The sequence below is a fragment of the Homarus americanus genome, unplaced genomic scaffold (genome assembly GCF_018991925.1).
Source record: "Homarus americanus isolate GMGI-L3 unplaced genomic scaffold, GMGI_Hamer_2.0 scaffold57965, whole genome shotgun sequence".
Lineage (NCBI taxonomy): Eukaryota > Metazoa > Arthropoda > Malacostraca > Decapoda > Nephropidae > Homarus > Homarus americanus.
Window position 1 is genome coordinate 5096550 of NW_024725031.1, and position 17062 is coordinate 5113611.

General features: G+C 38.4%; 1 protein-coding gene and 1 long non-coding RNA gene across 5 annotated transcripts in view; both read left to right on the forward strand.

Moving 5' to 3' along the window:
- LOC121864673 overlaps positions 1 to 6044 on the forward strand; it is a 23927-nt gene extending 17883 nt beyond the window's left edge. For both annotated transcript variants that reach the window (XM_042363825.1, XM_042363826.1), the window contains 2 exons: positions 255 to 473; positions 3952 to 6044. In XM_042363825.1, coding sequence (XP_042219759.1) covers positions 255 to 473; positions 3952 to 4140 — 408 coding nt within the window. In that variant the 3' untranslated portion in view covers positions 4141 to 6044. The remainder of the gene's footprint in view (positions 1 to 254; positions 474 to 3951) is intronic.
- A 626-nt stretch (positions 6045 to 6670) lies between these two features.
- Positions 6671 to 17062, forward strand: part of LOC121864674 — a 195439-nt gene continuing 185047 nt past the window's right edge. For 2 of the 3 annotated variants that reach the window (XR_006088633.1, XR_006088634.1), the window contains exon 1: positions 6671 to 10874. This is a non-coding gene — a long non-coding RNA (uncharacterized LOC121864674). The remainder of the gene's footprint in view (positions 10875 to 17062) is intronic. The other variant, XR_006088635.1, reaches the window with a different exon arrangement.

A 17062-nucleotide genomic window follows, 5' to 3' on the forward strand; every position in this document is an offset into this window, starting at 1 on the left:
CTTATTACTTGTAGTTGATTTATAAGTTAATAGTGCACTTATGTGTATATTACTCTCTCTCTCTCTCTCTCTCTCTCAACACACCCCATTCCACCTTCAGACTCAGTGAACTTATAAGCATATTTTTTTCTCTTTCGCTTCTTTTTCCTATAACATTACCATCCATCTTTCAGACCCATAGTATTGTTTATAATTATTCTCTGTCTGTCTGTCTGTCTGTCTGTCTGTCTCTCACACCCTCCTCACTCCTCCAGATTCAGCTGCCTCGGGCTCAACAATTCTTCTCGCTGTGTCTGGGTGACCGGGGACCATCCTACCTTGGGTCATTCTTCCACTCGGTGCTCCGTCGTGGGGACTCCGGAGAGGGTCTAGCTGGTGGAGACTACGAGAGCAAGGCAGGCAAAGGCGGCGCTGCCATCATGAGGGGTATTGGGCGGAACAAGGAGGTGGCCAAGCGCTGTGAAAAGGGGATGGTAAGTCAGCTGGGGAAGATAGTGTGTCTTGTGATCTTGAGTGTTTGGTCTGTCATGTGGTTTTGAGTGTTTGGTCTGTCTTGTGGTTTTGAGTTTTTGGTCTGTCTTGTGATCTTGAGTGTTTGGTCTGTCTTGTGTTCTTGAGTGTTTGGTCTGTCTTGTGATCTTGAGTGTTTGGTCTGTCTTGTGGTTTTGAGTGTTTGGTCTGTCTTGTGGTCTTGAGTGTTTGGTCTGTCTTGTGATCTTGAGTGTTTGGTCTGTCTTGTGATCTTGAGTGTTTGGTCTGTCTTGTGGTTTTGAGTGTTTGGTCTGTTTTGTGATCTTGAGTGTTTGGTCTGTCTTGTGGTTTTGAGTGTTTGGTCTGTCTTGTGGTTTTGAGTGTTTGGTCTGTCATGTGATCTTGAGTGTTTGGTCTGTCTTGTGATCTTGAGTGTTTGGTCTGTCTTGTGGTTTTGAGTGTTTGGTCTGTCATGTGATCTTGAGTGTTTGGTCTGTCTTGTGATCTTGAGTGTTTGGTCTGTCTTGTGGTTTTGAGTGTTTGGTCTGTCATGTGGTTTTGGGTGTTTGGTCTTGGTCTTGGTTTTGAGTGTTTAGTCTGTCTTGTGGTTTTGAGTGTTTGGTCTGTCTTTGTGATCTTGGAGTGTTTGGTCTGTCTTGTGGTTTTGAGTGTTTGGTCTGTCTTGTGGTTTTGGGTGTTTGGTCTGGTCTTGGTGGTTTTGGGTGTGTCAGTCTGTCTTGTGGTTTTGGGTGTTTGGTCTGTCTTAGGTTTTGAGGTTTGGTCTGGTCATGTGGTTTTGGGTGTTTGGTCTGGTCTTGTGATCTTTGGAGTGTTTGGTCTGTCTTGTGATCTTGGAGTGTTTGGTCTGTCTTGTGATCTTGAGTGTTTGGTCTGTCTTGTGGTTTTGAGTGTTTGGTCTGTCATGTGATCTTGAGTGTTTGGTCTGTCTTGTGGTCTTGAGTGTTTGGTCTGTCTTGTGGTTTTGGGTGTTTGGTCTGTCTTGTGGTTTTGAGTGTTTGGTCTGTCATGTGGTTTTGGGTGTTTGGTCTGTCTTGTGATCTTGAGTGTTTGGTCTGTCTTGTGATCATGAGTGTTTGGTCTGTCTTGTGGTTTTGAGTGTTTGGTCTGTCTTGTGATCTTGAGTGTTTGGTCTGTCTTGTGATCTTGAGTGTTTGGTCTGTCTTGTGGTCTTGAGTGTTTGGTCTGTCTTGTGATCTTGAGTGTTTGGTCTATCTGTGATGATCTTGATGTTTGGTCCTGTCTTGTGATCTTGAGTGTTTGGTCTGTCTTGTGGTTTTGAGTGTTTGGTCTGTCTTGTGATCTTGAGTGTTTGGTCTGTCTTGTGATCTTGAGTGTTTGGTCTGTCTTGTGGTTTTGAGTGTTTGGTCTGTCTTGTGATCTTGAGTGTTTGGTCTGTCTTGTGATCTTGAGTGTTTGATCTGTCTTGTGATCTTGAGTGTTTGGTCTGTCTTGTGGTTTTGAGTGTTTGGTCTGTCTTGTGGTTTTGAGTGTTTGGTCTGTCTTGTGGTCTTGAGTGTTTGGTCTGTCTTGTGGTTTTGAGTGTTTGGTCTGTCTTGTGGTTTTGAGTGTTTGGTCTGTGGTATACTGCCTGCCCTCCACCACCAGGTCAGGTCCATGTGAGGTGTACTCTTGTGCTGAGACTTGATAAGCATTCTGTTAAATCTAATTTCATTTGGTTTAAACACAGATTATTACATATTTATTGTGTTAAATAGATATAATTATACATAGTGTTTAAGGTTAAGTGGTTATTGATTTAGGATGCACACACACACACACACACACACACACACACACATATACAGATACCTCACCGGCAGCCATTAAACAATAAATCATGCCTATTTCCCTGTCATCACTGCCCGCAGGATTTAGATAAAGTCATTGAGCGACCATTACTTTAAAGGCTGTACCGCTACCCAGAAACATTCGTTCATTCTTTTGTTGCCTAAATGTTACGTCTCTAAGTTAAGTTCTATATTAATCAACACGCGAGTCAACTAATGAGGTTCTTGTTCATCAATAACATCATAAATGAACCAATAAACTCTAAATTAATTATGTTGTTATACCAGTATTAATCTCACAGCCTCACATGATCACATTCAATACTACGACTTTTTAATTAAATAAGAAACAGGAGACTTGAGATAACACGCCAGCGAATAAGTTACCCCCTTCTAGACTTTCCCCAAGAAATCACCTTCACACAAATACAATTAATCATGATGCAGAAAGTAAAAAAAAAAGAAAGTGATCAAAATAAATTACTTTCACTGGGTTATAAGTCTGTCATAAATAGATTAAAAGATGTTTAATTCTTGTCTAAACTTCTTTCATGAGAAATACTGTACACATTGATTGAATATTCTCTCCCTTACACTCCCTCACCCCGCCTCCCCCACCCCCCAAACCCCCTCCACCAAGCCCCTTGAGAGAGAGAAGAGAGAAAAAAAATCAGATATCACTCCTATATCAAACAGACAAACAAGACAATCTAAAGAGTCTCCTTTATATCCACAACTGCACAACAAAACAATATAAAAATACCGTCAATTTGATGCCTCGTCATTAACTTCCACCACAAAGAATCACAAAATAGCCTTAACATACTTCCTAGTTACAGTTTACGTGGTAACCTTAACTTTTTAAGGCCTGAATAACTCACCTAATTTGTGGGGTAATTTACCACCGCCGGTAATAACTCGTTGGCCAATTATGAGAGACAAATAGTTATTCCACAATTATCTTGGTTTATTTTTACGTCAGAGGCAATAAATGGGATAACTTTTTAGTCTGGAACTTGTAATTCGCTTGAAATCTAATGAATAATGTTTTGTCTGTGTCTCTATTAGGTGTGTCGGGTAGAATGTTGGTTGTGTGGGGTAGAATGTTAGTTGTCGGGTAGAATGTTAGTTGTCGGGTAAAATGTTGGTTGTCGGGTAGAATGTTGGTTGTCGGGTAGAATGTTGGTTGTGTGGGGTAGAATGTTGGTAAGCTGGCACCGAAGAAGCAAGTAATTCCTGTAATCTCTCTCATCTCGTCCACACAGTTTGTAATTTTTGTAAAGCTGTGATGAATTAGTTGAGTTTCTGTGATATTAAACCTTTTTTTTATTACACTTCTACATTATTTTCATTCTTGTTATGACTCTTATCCTTTAATTTCTCTCTTCTTCTTCTTCTTCTTCTTCTTCTTCTTCTTCTTCTTCTTCTTCTTCTTCTTCTTCTTCTTCTTCTTCTTCTTCTTCTTCTTCTTCTTCTTCTTCTTCTTCTTCTTCTTCTTCTTTTTATTATTATTATTATTATTATTATTATCATTATTATTATTATTGTTATTATTATTATTATTATTATTATTATTAAACATAGATAGATTAGATAGATAGATTTGATAGATAGATAGATAGATAGATAGATAGATAGATAGAGCTGGTTCACTATCGACTTCCTCCTGTAGGTGGTACGCGCCAGCTCCAGAGTAGAGACAGCAGCTCAGTTCTGCATCAGCGTGAAGGACGGGCCACGCACCAAGACTGTCTTCCCCTTCGGCAGGGTGTGTCAGGGCCTCAGCGTGGTGGAGGAAGCGTGTCGTAGGCCTGCCTTCTCCGTCAGCATCACTGATTGTGGCTGGGTACTGCCTGTCTAAGCCCTGTCCACGAGAAGACCTAAAGAATCGGTGGAGATAGAAGTAGGAGGAGGAGGAGGAGGAAGAGAGAGATGATTAGTGATGAAGGAGGAGAAACATGGAGAGGTAGTGAAGATGGAGAAAGAGAAGTAATGGTGAAGGTAGACGAGTGAAGAAACTGGGAAGGAGGAAACATGAGAGAAAGAAGGAAGAAGAAAAAAAAAGTTAGTAAACGCGGTCAAGGTTTAGGCCCGCGAGTGATACAGCAGCGTTGAGAACATGACCAGCGAGTTGGCGAGTGATGGAGTGTCGCTACGTGTTACACTCGCTTATCTGCGAGTGTATAGTGAACATGTCATCACTACAATATGAACAAAAACCTAGAGACATGAAAGATAAGTAACACGTTAGACAATATATAATTATATATATTATATCTATTATATTTCATCGTATTTAAAACATATTAGTCTGTGCAATTTTTTTCTTGTATAATCTTCCACAAAGGTACTCAATTTATATATAGGATTCACTCTGTACCATAATAGTGATGATAACCTCATAATTATAACAAAAACAGATAACAATGCTCTTCGAACACAATAATATAGTAGAGTTATCAATATAGAAGCTATATTAGGCCAGCCATTCATGTCAAACAGATATAATAAGACTCGCGTACACTCCGGATCATCAAAAATGCACAGCGGGTCCACGAATTTCAATTACTGCTGACAGAACAGGTTTGTCACCGACGCGGAGGTGAATAGCAGCAGGAGGTGGCGGCCCCTCACATGATGTATCGTTCCTCACAATATGTTTCTTCTGGTTATGGAAGGTAGGTTGTGTCTCGAATCACAAAACCTCTTAAACTTTTCCTGTAATTATGCCAATAAAATACATACAATATAGCCCATGGTAAACGCTTACTGGAAATTCAAACTGTTTACGCTATTTAAGCTTACAATTCATATTTTTTTTCCCAAGTAATTTTACAAAACAGGTTCCAGTTCTTAAGAAGCTTAGCCATATGCTTACTTTATTTTGCTGGACTATTTTTATATGTAACTTTCTGGCTAGTTAAACATGTCAACATCGACGTTACCTATGTCTCGAACCTCTGAGTGGACCATCAGAGGTTAATTAAAAACAAGAACATTTGTCAAGATTTACGTTATGTATAGAACTGGGTCAATGGTGGACGTTTTACTAGCTATGTTTATTGTGAGTTTGTGTGACGTGAGGCTTCAAAAGATGATAAAGTTTGATTCATTCTTTTCGTTTTAGTCATAGCTATGTTAAAGTGGTGCTTGTAGATATGTAAGTAATTCAGGCCTAACCTAACCTAATCTAACTTCATCTAACCTAACCTAACCACCTCTTATCTTAGAGCTTAGAGAAAGGTGGATTAAATTAATACAATATAAGATAATTAATTTTCGTAGACATATGTGTGTGTGTGTGACAATATTAAGGACGACAAACAACGAGTCATTACCTGTGTTCAATTGTCGTAAGAAAAAATATCCCTCCCACATCAGTTAATATCAGATCAGTCAGGTCAGGAAACCCGGAGATCCACCTCAAAAAAATAAAAATAAAAATAAATTCTACATTTCATTGTTCGTTCCTTAAAGTCTACATACAATTATATACATTAAAAATATCCCTCATGACTAGAAATCAATATCAGATAGATCAGGAAGGCCGGAGATCGAGCTGACAAATGTAGCTAAAAAAATAATAGTAAATAAAAATTCCCCTGTCACTGTTCATACCTTAAAGTGTGCATATAATCACACACACACACACACACACACACACACACACACACACACACACGGTAAATGGATTATGTAAATGACAGCAACATAATCGCTTTCCATATACGACCATAGTCTCCATAATAAACTGGTAAAATAGAATATAATCTCTTTTGTTTTTTGTTTTTGTGGTTCAAGCAACAATAGCAACGGGGGATGTATTTTGCTGACTCATGGAACATTTTCTGTGTATCAAAAAAAAATCGAACTATAAGTGGAACAAAAACTTCTTACTGTGTGTGGGGTGAGATGAGGAGGGACAAATGAGAGATAAAAAGAGTGAGATAGAGGAGGAAAGATCAAATGAGAGATAAAAAAAGTAAGAAAGAGGAGGAAAGATCAAATGAGAGATAAAAAGAGTGAGATAGAGGAGGAAAGATCAAATGAGAGATAAAAAAAGTAAGAAAGAGGAGGAAAGATCAAATGAGAGATAAAAAAAGTAAGAAAGAGGAGGAAAGATCAAATGAGAGATAAAAAAAGTAAGAAAGAGGAGGTAAGATCAAATGAGAGATAAACAGAGTGAGAAAGAAAATAACGATGAGTGAGAAAGACTAAGAAGTAGAAAGTACAGATGAAGGAAAAGGGTAAGACACAGAGAGGAGATATTGAGAAAAGAGAAAGAGAAAGTAAAGATAAAAATAAATAGACAGACAGAAAGAAAGAAAGGGGAGAGAGAGAAAGAGCGTACAGATAGAGAAAAGAGAAAGTGAGAAAGTGAAAAAGAGAAAACAAAGAAGAAAGAGCGTGTGTGAAATAAAGATACGGAGAGAAAAAAACGGAACGTGATAAGAGAGAAAAAGAAAGATATAAAAAAGAGAGAATGGACAAATAATGACCAAGAAAAGGAGGAAAAATAACAAGGGAGAATTAAAGAGAGAAAGAGAGAGAGAGAGAGAGAGAGAGAGAGAGAGAGAGAAAGAGAGGCCATATATGGAAAACAATTAAGCTTAACTAATGCCTGTGTGTGTGTGTGTGTGTGTGTGTGTGTGTGTGTGTGTGTGTGTGTGTGTGTGTGTGTCAGCTGGTTTATATATAACTGGGAACTATTGTAGTGCTAATGTTAGACTGAGTACACCAGATAGTGAATGTTTAACGCACACTGAGACTGGCAGGAACTATGTACGCATGTGGGTGTGTAAGAGAGAGAGAGAGAGAGAGAGAGAGAGAGAGAGCGTGTACGTGGTTGCATGTGTGTATGTGTATGTAGCGGGGAGAAAGAGAATGTGTTAGTGACTACATGTGTGTGTGTGTACTAATGAGTGGTTGGTTAGTGAACATGTGTGCCTGTATGTGTGTGTGTGCGTGAAGGTGTATATATGTACAGTATGTGCTATTTAATACAGTTCTAAAAAAGATAAAATGAATCCCTCCCAAACTATAAAAAAAAAAAATTCTCTCCTAGCTCATTAAATATATAACATCGTTTAAATTCCTTTCATCAAATTTCTTTACCGAAAAAATAATTCTCTTTGTATATTAAGGAAACAAAATCCACTAAACTCACTTAAACATTAAAGTCTGTTCAACATATTTGCCTCAACATTTAAAGACTTGAATCTCCAACTTAGATGCAAATGCGGGGGTGTTAGGATGTGATACAATATGTAATATGCCACCTTAGCCTAATTAGCGCTGCCACGTAACTCCACTCTGCTCTTAAGGTACAGTAATATAAACAAGAAACCTTCCTAAACATTTCGTCTGTCGCTGTTAACTAAAAGGCTCATTGTAGTGTGTTTTTTGTTGGTATATTTTGTTTTTTTATCTTTGTGTGTGTGTGTGTGTGTGTGTGTGTGTGTGTGTGTGTGTGTGTGTGCTGTGGGAGAGAGTTTTTGGCGAGCAGATTGTTTGGAGTGTGTGTGTGTGTATGTGTGTGTGATGTGTGGATGATGTGTTGGGTAGAATGTGTGGATGGAATGGTGAGTATGGTTGAGGACGGACTGAAAAACCTTAAGGAACCCCCCCCCCCCAAAGTCCCTTTAAGATGCTAAAACACCAGAACTTATGAGTCTCAGAAAGTCATCACTTATAACTGAACCAAGGAAAACAGTCTTCCGTTCTCAGATACTACTAAAACTACCTTAACCTAAACAGTCCATAGTTATAATAATTACCACTCCTAATAAGACCTAATCCTAATGACCACCACTTCCTAATAGACACCAAGCTTAATTTAATAGACTCCAACCTATTCTCTTACTAATGGGCCCTTTTCACAATAGGCCCCAGTTTTAATAGGCCATAATCTTAATGACACCCAATATTAATGGGTTCCAGTCCTAATTGGTCAGGTTAGGTTAGGTTTCCCAGTCTGGTGTATCACAAGGTGGCGTGTGTCTCCCGTAGAGTTTCTTGTTCCTTGTGTCTTAAACCAATCTGCCTTCAACCTCTTCCTCTCTCTCTTATTTCCTTTGTATATCCATTTGTCTTTCTCTATTTTCCTTTGTTATTTCCTATCACTCTCTATGTACATTCCTTCCTATATCAATTTGTCAGTTTCATCTGTTTGTTTGCTTCATAAAATAACCCGGTGCGAACGAAAGCCTATGTGGGTTCTTTAATCACCAAATATATTGCGAAATTAATTATTTATTCTTCCTATTTCTTGTGATACTAAAATACAACCCAATTACCCTATTTCTACCTATTTTGGGTTAATTTTAAAGTAATAAATGGTTAATCACTATTATTTTGGATGGTTTATTTTGATTATGAATTTCTCAGTTAATTCTTTGTTCTGCGTATGTGATTGCTCCTGCTTCTCTCTCCTCGTCTTTTCTCTTCTCTCCCTGTGTTTAGATGACAAGCCGTTTTCTTTGCGTCTTGCTGGCTGGTAAGAGAACAAGTCATACCATCTTTGCCTCAGTCACTTTTTCCCCCCTTTAATGAGATATTATATTGAGGAAAAATAAATTCCAGCATTACAATTGTCACTAACCTTTATACACACTTATTTAATCCAAGACGAATTTATACTTACTTAACTCATTCTAAAATACCTTAATCCTAAGTAACTTCCCTCTATTAACTTTTGTAGATGTAATTAAGTTTCTATTTAAAGGACAAAAATTACAAGTCACTGGACCAGATGTGAACATATATTTCAATCATTTCATTTCCCCTTCATCACTGTATAATAATTACATCAGTTTGCTATGTAATTTCGTTTCGTCACGGCTGTAATTTAATTATTGTATTTGCTAATTTAATAACAACACTTCCACCTTGACATTTACTATAGATGGATATGTAATTATTTCATTTATTATATATCTTATTACTATTATGGTCTAGATGGATTATTTTTATATAAACATGATGTTCGGTTTACATTATTTTTTTTTATATTTGATAATTGATATTTTTGTGCAGGTATAGTTCCTTCAGTATAATATCATAAATCTCAAAATATAATGATGATATGTACTCAACGTGGCTAAAGTCATCGTCTTTAAGGGATGATTGACGATATATAATTCACGACTGCTGCTAAACCTTTGCTTCAGAAATAGACAAAATGGCCGACACTGTACTCGATCGTCTTCAATTCCTCACCTGTAGAGTTAGGTACCCATTAATACCTGTAGGTACTCGGGCGCTAATTAGCACCCCTCAGTACCTTAATATTTAATTCTTGAAAAAATATAATCATATTTTTTTAATATATGGAGTAGCAACAACGTGAAGAAAGTAGCAGGGTGAAACTATAGGAGGAAGATGTACTCCAAGTAACAGGTGAGGAAAGGGGAAGGGGGGAATGGCACGTGACCCCCCCCCCCCCCAGGTAGGTGCGTCCGTCACTGTCAGGCAGCAACACGTGAATCATGCATCATCTCTCTCTCTCTCTCTCCTGAACACCTAATTTGATATCTTGTGAACACCTGTATTTGTTAATTAATGGTGAATACTGGGTTTATGTTTTAGTACTTTTGCGTTTTGATCTTTTCTTTAACGTTTTATTTACAATATTACATGGTTTGTATTGAGAGGAACAGTGGTGAACGTTTTTCTTGATCGCTGAGATTCCATTGTACACACACACACACACACACACACATTGTCGTCGACCAACACACCACCTCGTCTTGACCCACTCCGTCACCCTCGCTCAGCAGTTTAAGCTCCTGATTTAGCTACGATACAACCCAACATTACACCCCATTGAGAACAAGTCCAGCCGTTCACTATAATGAGGAGCAACAGCAAACATGATCTAAATAAGATGTTATAAGCAACTATACTTCACAACAACAAAAAAACTGGGCGAAAAAAAATGTTAGTTGAATTTAGTCTTTCTGCGCTGCCGTAAGTTTTACCAGTGAAACAGAAAAACGAGACGCGGGTCATCCTTCATTTATTTAATATTAGTGTTTCATTGAGACTGAATAGCTCTCTCTCTCTCTCTCTATCTCTCTTGGTCGCACATGAGTGAGTTTATACCAGGTGTGTAATAAGGATACATGCTATAAAGACCTGATAGGACGGGTCGGACAGGTAAGAATATGCTCTCCCGTGTGCTTTGATATACGGCTCTCGGGAAGCCAAACCACACTGGTGACAAGATAAAAATTTATTGCCTTATTGCCTATAAATCCAGATGGTGAAGCATCCGGGAGTTACCACCTGCAGGAGCCTCCATGATACGAGTTTCTTCAACCACTCAAGAAGGTAAAAACCAGATTACACTTTTACGGTAGATAATGTGGCTCTTGAAGACGTTTACTCAGGAGGAGATAATATGCTAAGTGAGTTATCTCGTGAAACTATGATATTTTATTATAATTTATTGTTTTACATTATTCTAACTAGTATAATTAAGTAATTGTACAAATGCCTTGAAGTAAAGGTTTCTCATTTTAATTGTATTTTTTTCCTTTTAAAATACTGGGTCGACCATCGGTTCACCGCTGGATCTCTGGCGCGACCTAGGCGGTAAGTGTGCCTCCATTCTTTACGATTATGCTACTTTAAACACAAGTTACTGCATATTGGATTGAGATAAATAGGTAGAATCTAATAGAGATCTTTATTCCTCACAGTGATGACCAGTCATTCTTACGCTTTAACTCATATGCTAAAAAATGAAAACAATAACCTATGATAAAGTTATCTTTAATCATCGTATTATTTATAGACTCAAAGCATAGGAAGCAATAGGTATCTTCAGGTAGGGTTTTGTTGTACCTATTTTATTGGATAAGAATGTCAAAATATCCAGTCACGATGTTCTCAGCACTAAACAGGCTTTTGTGTTTTAATTTGCCTTTAACTGAGAAGTATAGACTATAAGTGGATTACGTGGTGGCAGGTTGAGGTATACGGAGACACTGGGAGAGTACGAGCAGATCTTAAACGCTACCTGGGTCTTATTTGTTAATCCTTCAGTCTTGTTCTCTCCTTTTGTACGAGTAAGATGCATTTTACTGTGAGTTTATGTGTCAGGCCTATAACCTCGAGGGTGTAATCCAATAATAGGTGTCTATCTGAAGCTTGTGTGTCAGTTTCGAATTATTCCTTGAGTGAAAAAACTCCATCTATTGGCAGAAAAGGGATGTCTGAGCTTTGTTAGTTCGGAGTCTTGAAGCCAGAGGGCAACAGCCAAGCTCAATTGGTTCGGAGACTCGCCCTGGCAGCTCTGAGTCGTGGGCACGTAAAGGAACAATTATTTGTGACTGTATCTTAAATGTTCAGGTCTCGGTTCAAACTTTCCCACTTATGTTTTCATTGGTTAAGGTGTAACACAACGTCCCCATCACTGGCAAGGAATTCTGCGGTTATAGTGAGTTCTTCTAGTGTCGGATGTGGTCAAGAATGATATATCTAAGACTAAATTTTGTGTAGATAAATTGTATGAGTTATTACTGATGAAAACAAACAAAAATTATACAGGGGATTATATTGTCTCAAGTTAAGTGAAGGTATTAAGATTATATCACTTATATAATCCAGTCAGTATAACAAATATAAACAATATCGACTAAAAACATCAATATTACGTGTGTTTTTGTTGTCCCTGATTCACTATTAGTTCACAGAGAAGGTGGTGGAGCGAATACAAGTTAATCAAAACTATCGGGGCGCTTTTTACGATTTGGTCAGGTTAGTACACGACACCGCTAAATTCCTTCATATTTTCTTTCTATTTTGACACCCCCCCCCCACACCCACGCACACCCACACACACACACCCATGCACCCACACGCACCCACATACCCACACACGCACCCCCACACACCCACATACCCACACCCACACACACCCTGGTCCTGCTCAAATACCTATACCTTCAGCCACACTAATCATCAGGTCATTACTGGCTGGACGCTGCAGGGTTAACGTGGAGTCTTGTTGGTGTGGCCGTGTTAGTGTGGCCGTGTTGGTGTGGCCGTGTTGTTGTACTGACCAACACCCAAGTGATCGTGTGTGTGTGTGTGAAGTGGCCAAGCTCAGGACACGCCTCTCTCTCTCTCTCTCTCTCTTAGTGCTGTTTGTGCTCCATCGGTTAGTAGCTTTTATTTTCAGACTGTGGAAATTAACTTGTGAAAATATTGAGGTTAGGTTAGGTTAGCGTAAGGGTGGTTCATCTTTAGGGGGAAATAAGGTAGGGTGGAGATTCTTCAGATGACCCCCAGCTACACGAGAAGTGAGTGTTGGTGACCTGGCAGATGAAAGACCGCCTCACACTGCTTACCCACACTACCCACCTTGAGTACCAGTTTTGAGTTTAATGTCACCTCTGGTAATATTACTGGGAGATCTGAAACCTTATTGCTGCTTATCACTTTCATCTCTTCATGTTAATTATCACTGTGTGTATATCACTCGTAAATATACAATGCAACTATGTCATATTTGCTGTGATATCAGTTTCTCGTTGGACAGAGAGATAATGTTTGTTAATCAGTATCATTTTCCTACGAAGTTAAATTTATATTGTATTATAAAAGTTACCATAAGTTATCATAAGTTATCATAAGTTATCATAAGTTACCATAAGTTATCATAAGATACCAGATACACTAACACAGGGGAATATTTGAGGTAAGAAATATAAAATACAATTCTCAATAGGAAGTTCTTACACTCGAACATAAATAAACCAATTATATTGATTGACTGAAGCTGACGAGTAAGAGTGTGTGTTTGTTATGTAATCTCTCTCGTTATCTCTTGGTGGGATATTGACCAAGGTGTTTGTGTTAGTATGTATTAAATAAATCTGCCGGAGGAACTCATCAAAAAAAAAAAAAGTGAAAATAAATCTTGAAATCTATGCCATCTTAGAATTGTAGGGGTCTGCGGCGGTTAATCATTTATTACGGCTATATACAACACGAATCAATGAGACATGATGCAAACAACCTGAACAGACTTGATATAGGAATCGTAGGGGTTGTTTTTGGTTAGGTTAGGTTAGGTTAGGTTTGAGTAGTATACAGTCATACAAAAATAGATCTCAGGACACTAAACCCACATAATAATCTCACATTAAGTTCCAATTTCCATAGTTTCGTTATCCAAAATAAAAGTGATTTTTTTCACAGCTCATTAACTATGATCAGGTGAGGTTGTGATCGTCTAAAACCTAATAAAACGCTACCTGTCTCACCCAATACCCAAGACACACGCTTAATTACACTATACACCTAATTAAACATTACATAACCTCACCTTAATTGGATAAAGAAAATGCTTAAGATTGAGAAACCTATTTTTTCACTTAACAAATTTACGACTATCAACATTTTACTGATTCTGTTTTCTCGTAAATTCTGTCCCGACTTTGCATGTGTGTATGTGTGTTTGGTTTTGTAGGTGATATGGTTTGTGCGATTGTGTTTTAGTGAGTTTGGTAATGGTTTATCTTTGAGTTCAACTTTACTAAAGATGTAAGACTCCATTTAACTCGTTGACTTAAACTAAAATTAAACAAAACGCTACAATGACGTCCATTAAGTTACCAGTTAGAAATCAAATTAAACCAAAAGAATACTGAAAAGCAATTATCTACCTTACTTGGGTGTTAAATCGACGTTACCTTTAGGATTTAGCTTAAGTAAAACAATCAAGTGGTCTAATATTTTCAGTCAATAGGAAAACTCATTAAATAAACCTTTGAGAATCGCGACCTGGCAACTTATATAACTTTACCATCTAGTAGCTCTTATTACTCTCTTGGTTGATGAAGTTATTACTAGCAGTGGAAATGTTTTATCAAGAAAATGGAGTCATGAAAACTGGAGATAGACTAAATGACTGTGTTTAAAATGGTATTAAAGGCGAGTGCTACTGTGTACACGTCTCAGTTCATCCTTGCTGGACTGCCACAGAATTCAGTAGCAATTTGGTAAGAAGGTTATGATTAGTATAATTAATATGAATTTAGGTTCATGGTTTATTCTGGCTATCACTTACACAAATATTACGCTACTTGAAAAGCTTATATCGTCGGTGTGTGTGTGTGTGTGTGTGTCTGTAAAGGGAAAATCTTCTTAACACGACCTGGAATTAATGTCCATGTCGTAGGTACACTATACTCAACCTTTTAAAATACCCGATAGGGAGATAAAAGGTATCGATTCATAAATTATGTTCAAAAGTGTTCACAGATAAAATATATACCTTTTTTAAGTACGAGTATCTTCCTTTTATTACTATACTTTAACTGTTGTGTTAAATACAAATCACACACCTGACTGGGGCTTTTAAGGTGCGGTAGATGATGGGTGTGTCGGTGTGTGAAGGTGATAGTTTACTCCTTACAAAACTTGATATTAGTAACATGTATCGTGGATCCTAGAGCTCACCTGCCTGACTCAGTGTTAATGTTGTCTGAGAAATGTTATATGGACGTTGTTCAGTAGATCCCACCAGATAAGAAAACACCCGGGAAAAGACTTGTTACTGAAGGCATATAGAGTGAAGACAGTTTAGAGGTACACAATGGATATAAATGGTTTAAGATACGAGAAGTTAATGTAAATAAATAAAGAATGATGATGATGATGTTGACGATGATGGTGATGATGGTGATGACGATGATGATGATGACGACGATGATGATGATGATGATGATTATGATGACGATGATGATGATGATTATGATGACGATGATGATGAAAATAGTTAACCTTTGTGAGTTTTTAACTGTACAAATAAAGTAAGGTATAAAATATAGTGTACAGTAGGTGTGCCGAAGTGAGTCAGAGCTGACAGTAGGTGTGGAGGGTCTACACACCTTCTGAGGGAGGGACACACAGGCTGTACGTTCATGAAAGTCAACTGGAAAGTTTATTGTGGTAGTATTGTGTGTCAGGTACAGGTAACCGGCTTACCTAAAGCAACGATAGAAGTTCAACTAATTGCTCTCTCTCTCTCTCTCTCTCTCTCTCTCTATGTATATATATATATATATATATATATATATATATATATATATATATATATATATATATATATATATATATATATATATATATATATTGAGCAAGATGGAGATAGCAAGTGACGTGAGCGAGATCGTTCTTGTTCTCAGGGTTGGAGGAGCACGAAGCTGACACGTTACACCTCCAAGATCGATTATCATGCCATCAATACTGGTGTCCTTGACCCTTACCACGTACCTCCTCTTGCCTCTCTCTTGCCCCGTCATTTTCATGCTCGATTTAAAGTTATAATTACCGGGGGGACCCAGATATACTCGCCACGATTCTCGATTACTGGGGCTTCGTCGGAGCCGTGGGAAACTAGGGCCATAATGACCCTTGGAGCCTCAGCACCCAGAGGTGGAAATCCCGGACGACGCGGCTTGGAATCATTGAGTTATTAGCGTCTTGGGTTCCTCAGAGGATGATCACATCGAGGATCAAACCCGGGCTCGAAAAATTCCCGCAAACAAAGCCGAGATGGGAGCTGTTATTGAGAGAGATATATGAAGCGTTCTCCGTCACGAGCTTCTCTGACTGCTAGTTGATCACTGGACATAATATAACTCCGCTGATGTTATCTTGGCCGGGGTGGAGGTGGGAGGACCAGGCACTGCTACTAACTACCTTTTTATGGAACGAGGGAGTGTTGTTGCTGGTACACCCAGGGACTGTGTGTGTGTGTGTGTGTGTGTACTGTCAGTAACACACAGGCATATGTACAGATACATACATGTACTGTACACTATGCAGGCACACATACATTTACACACACACACACACACACACACAGGTAATGAACAGTAGGTGACATTCCCACTGTCAATATGCTCACACCCTCAGCTGGACGGGACATACAGCTTCCGTCCCGGGGTACAGACAGTCAGCTCCCGAACTCAGTATCTGTACGGTATTAAAGTGAGTATCCAACCCCGGAGCCAAAGCTTTAGTTTGTCTCATACGAATGATAATTACATTACCAGAACTGTTGTTATCCTTACGTAAGTAACATCTTAGTTAATATAAATATCATAATAGTGTGATATATGGCTGGTATTTCCGTAAAGGATTAGAGGATTCGGTATTGATTTTCTCTCCCAATCTATTCTTAATCCCCGAGTCATTTACATCATGGTTGTTAGAGATGAAATTAAAATCCTCCTTTTTGTAATTATCAGTTACAGCAAATGGCTACAGATTCTCAAAGATATTTTATACCTCAACTGATCATTTGAAAATACATCAAATTGACTCACGTCCACACCTGAGACTGTTGTGTGCCTTAAGTAGATGTGTTTTTCCATCACCAGTTGAGGAAGATGATGTTCGGTGTACCCTAGATCTTTGGGCATCCAAGCACAAGTGTATATTTTTAGTCAGTGTTTGTTACCTATTGTGCGAGTCATTGTTTTCAACTTGTGTGTTTTTGAAGAAATTGAAGATTCGTCGTCACTTCGCCTGCGTCACCGTCCTTCCGTCAAGCTTTATCCTGAAACAGACAAACTCTCACAGCCACTCGGTGATCTTACTGACCTGTGGGATAACTTACAATTTTCATCCTCGGATGAAAGTTGAGGCCTACCTGAGGGTGAGTCACACCTTACCTGCCTTTTGTGTGTGAGTATAATGCTGTCACAGGTGAGGAGGTTACAGGTGTTAATCTCCTGAAGTGTTTCATCACCAACAGGTGTAAT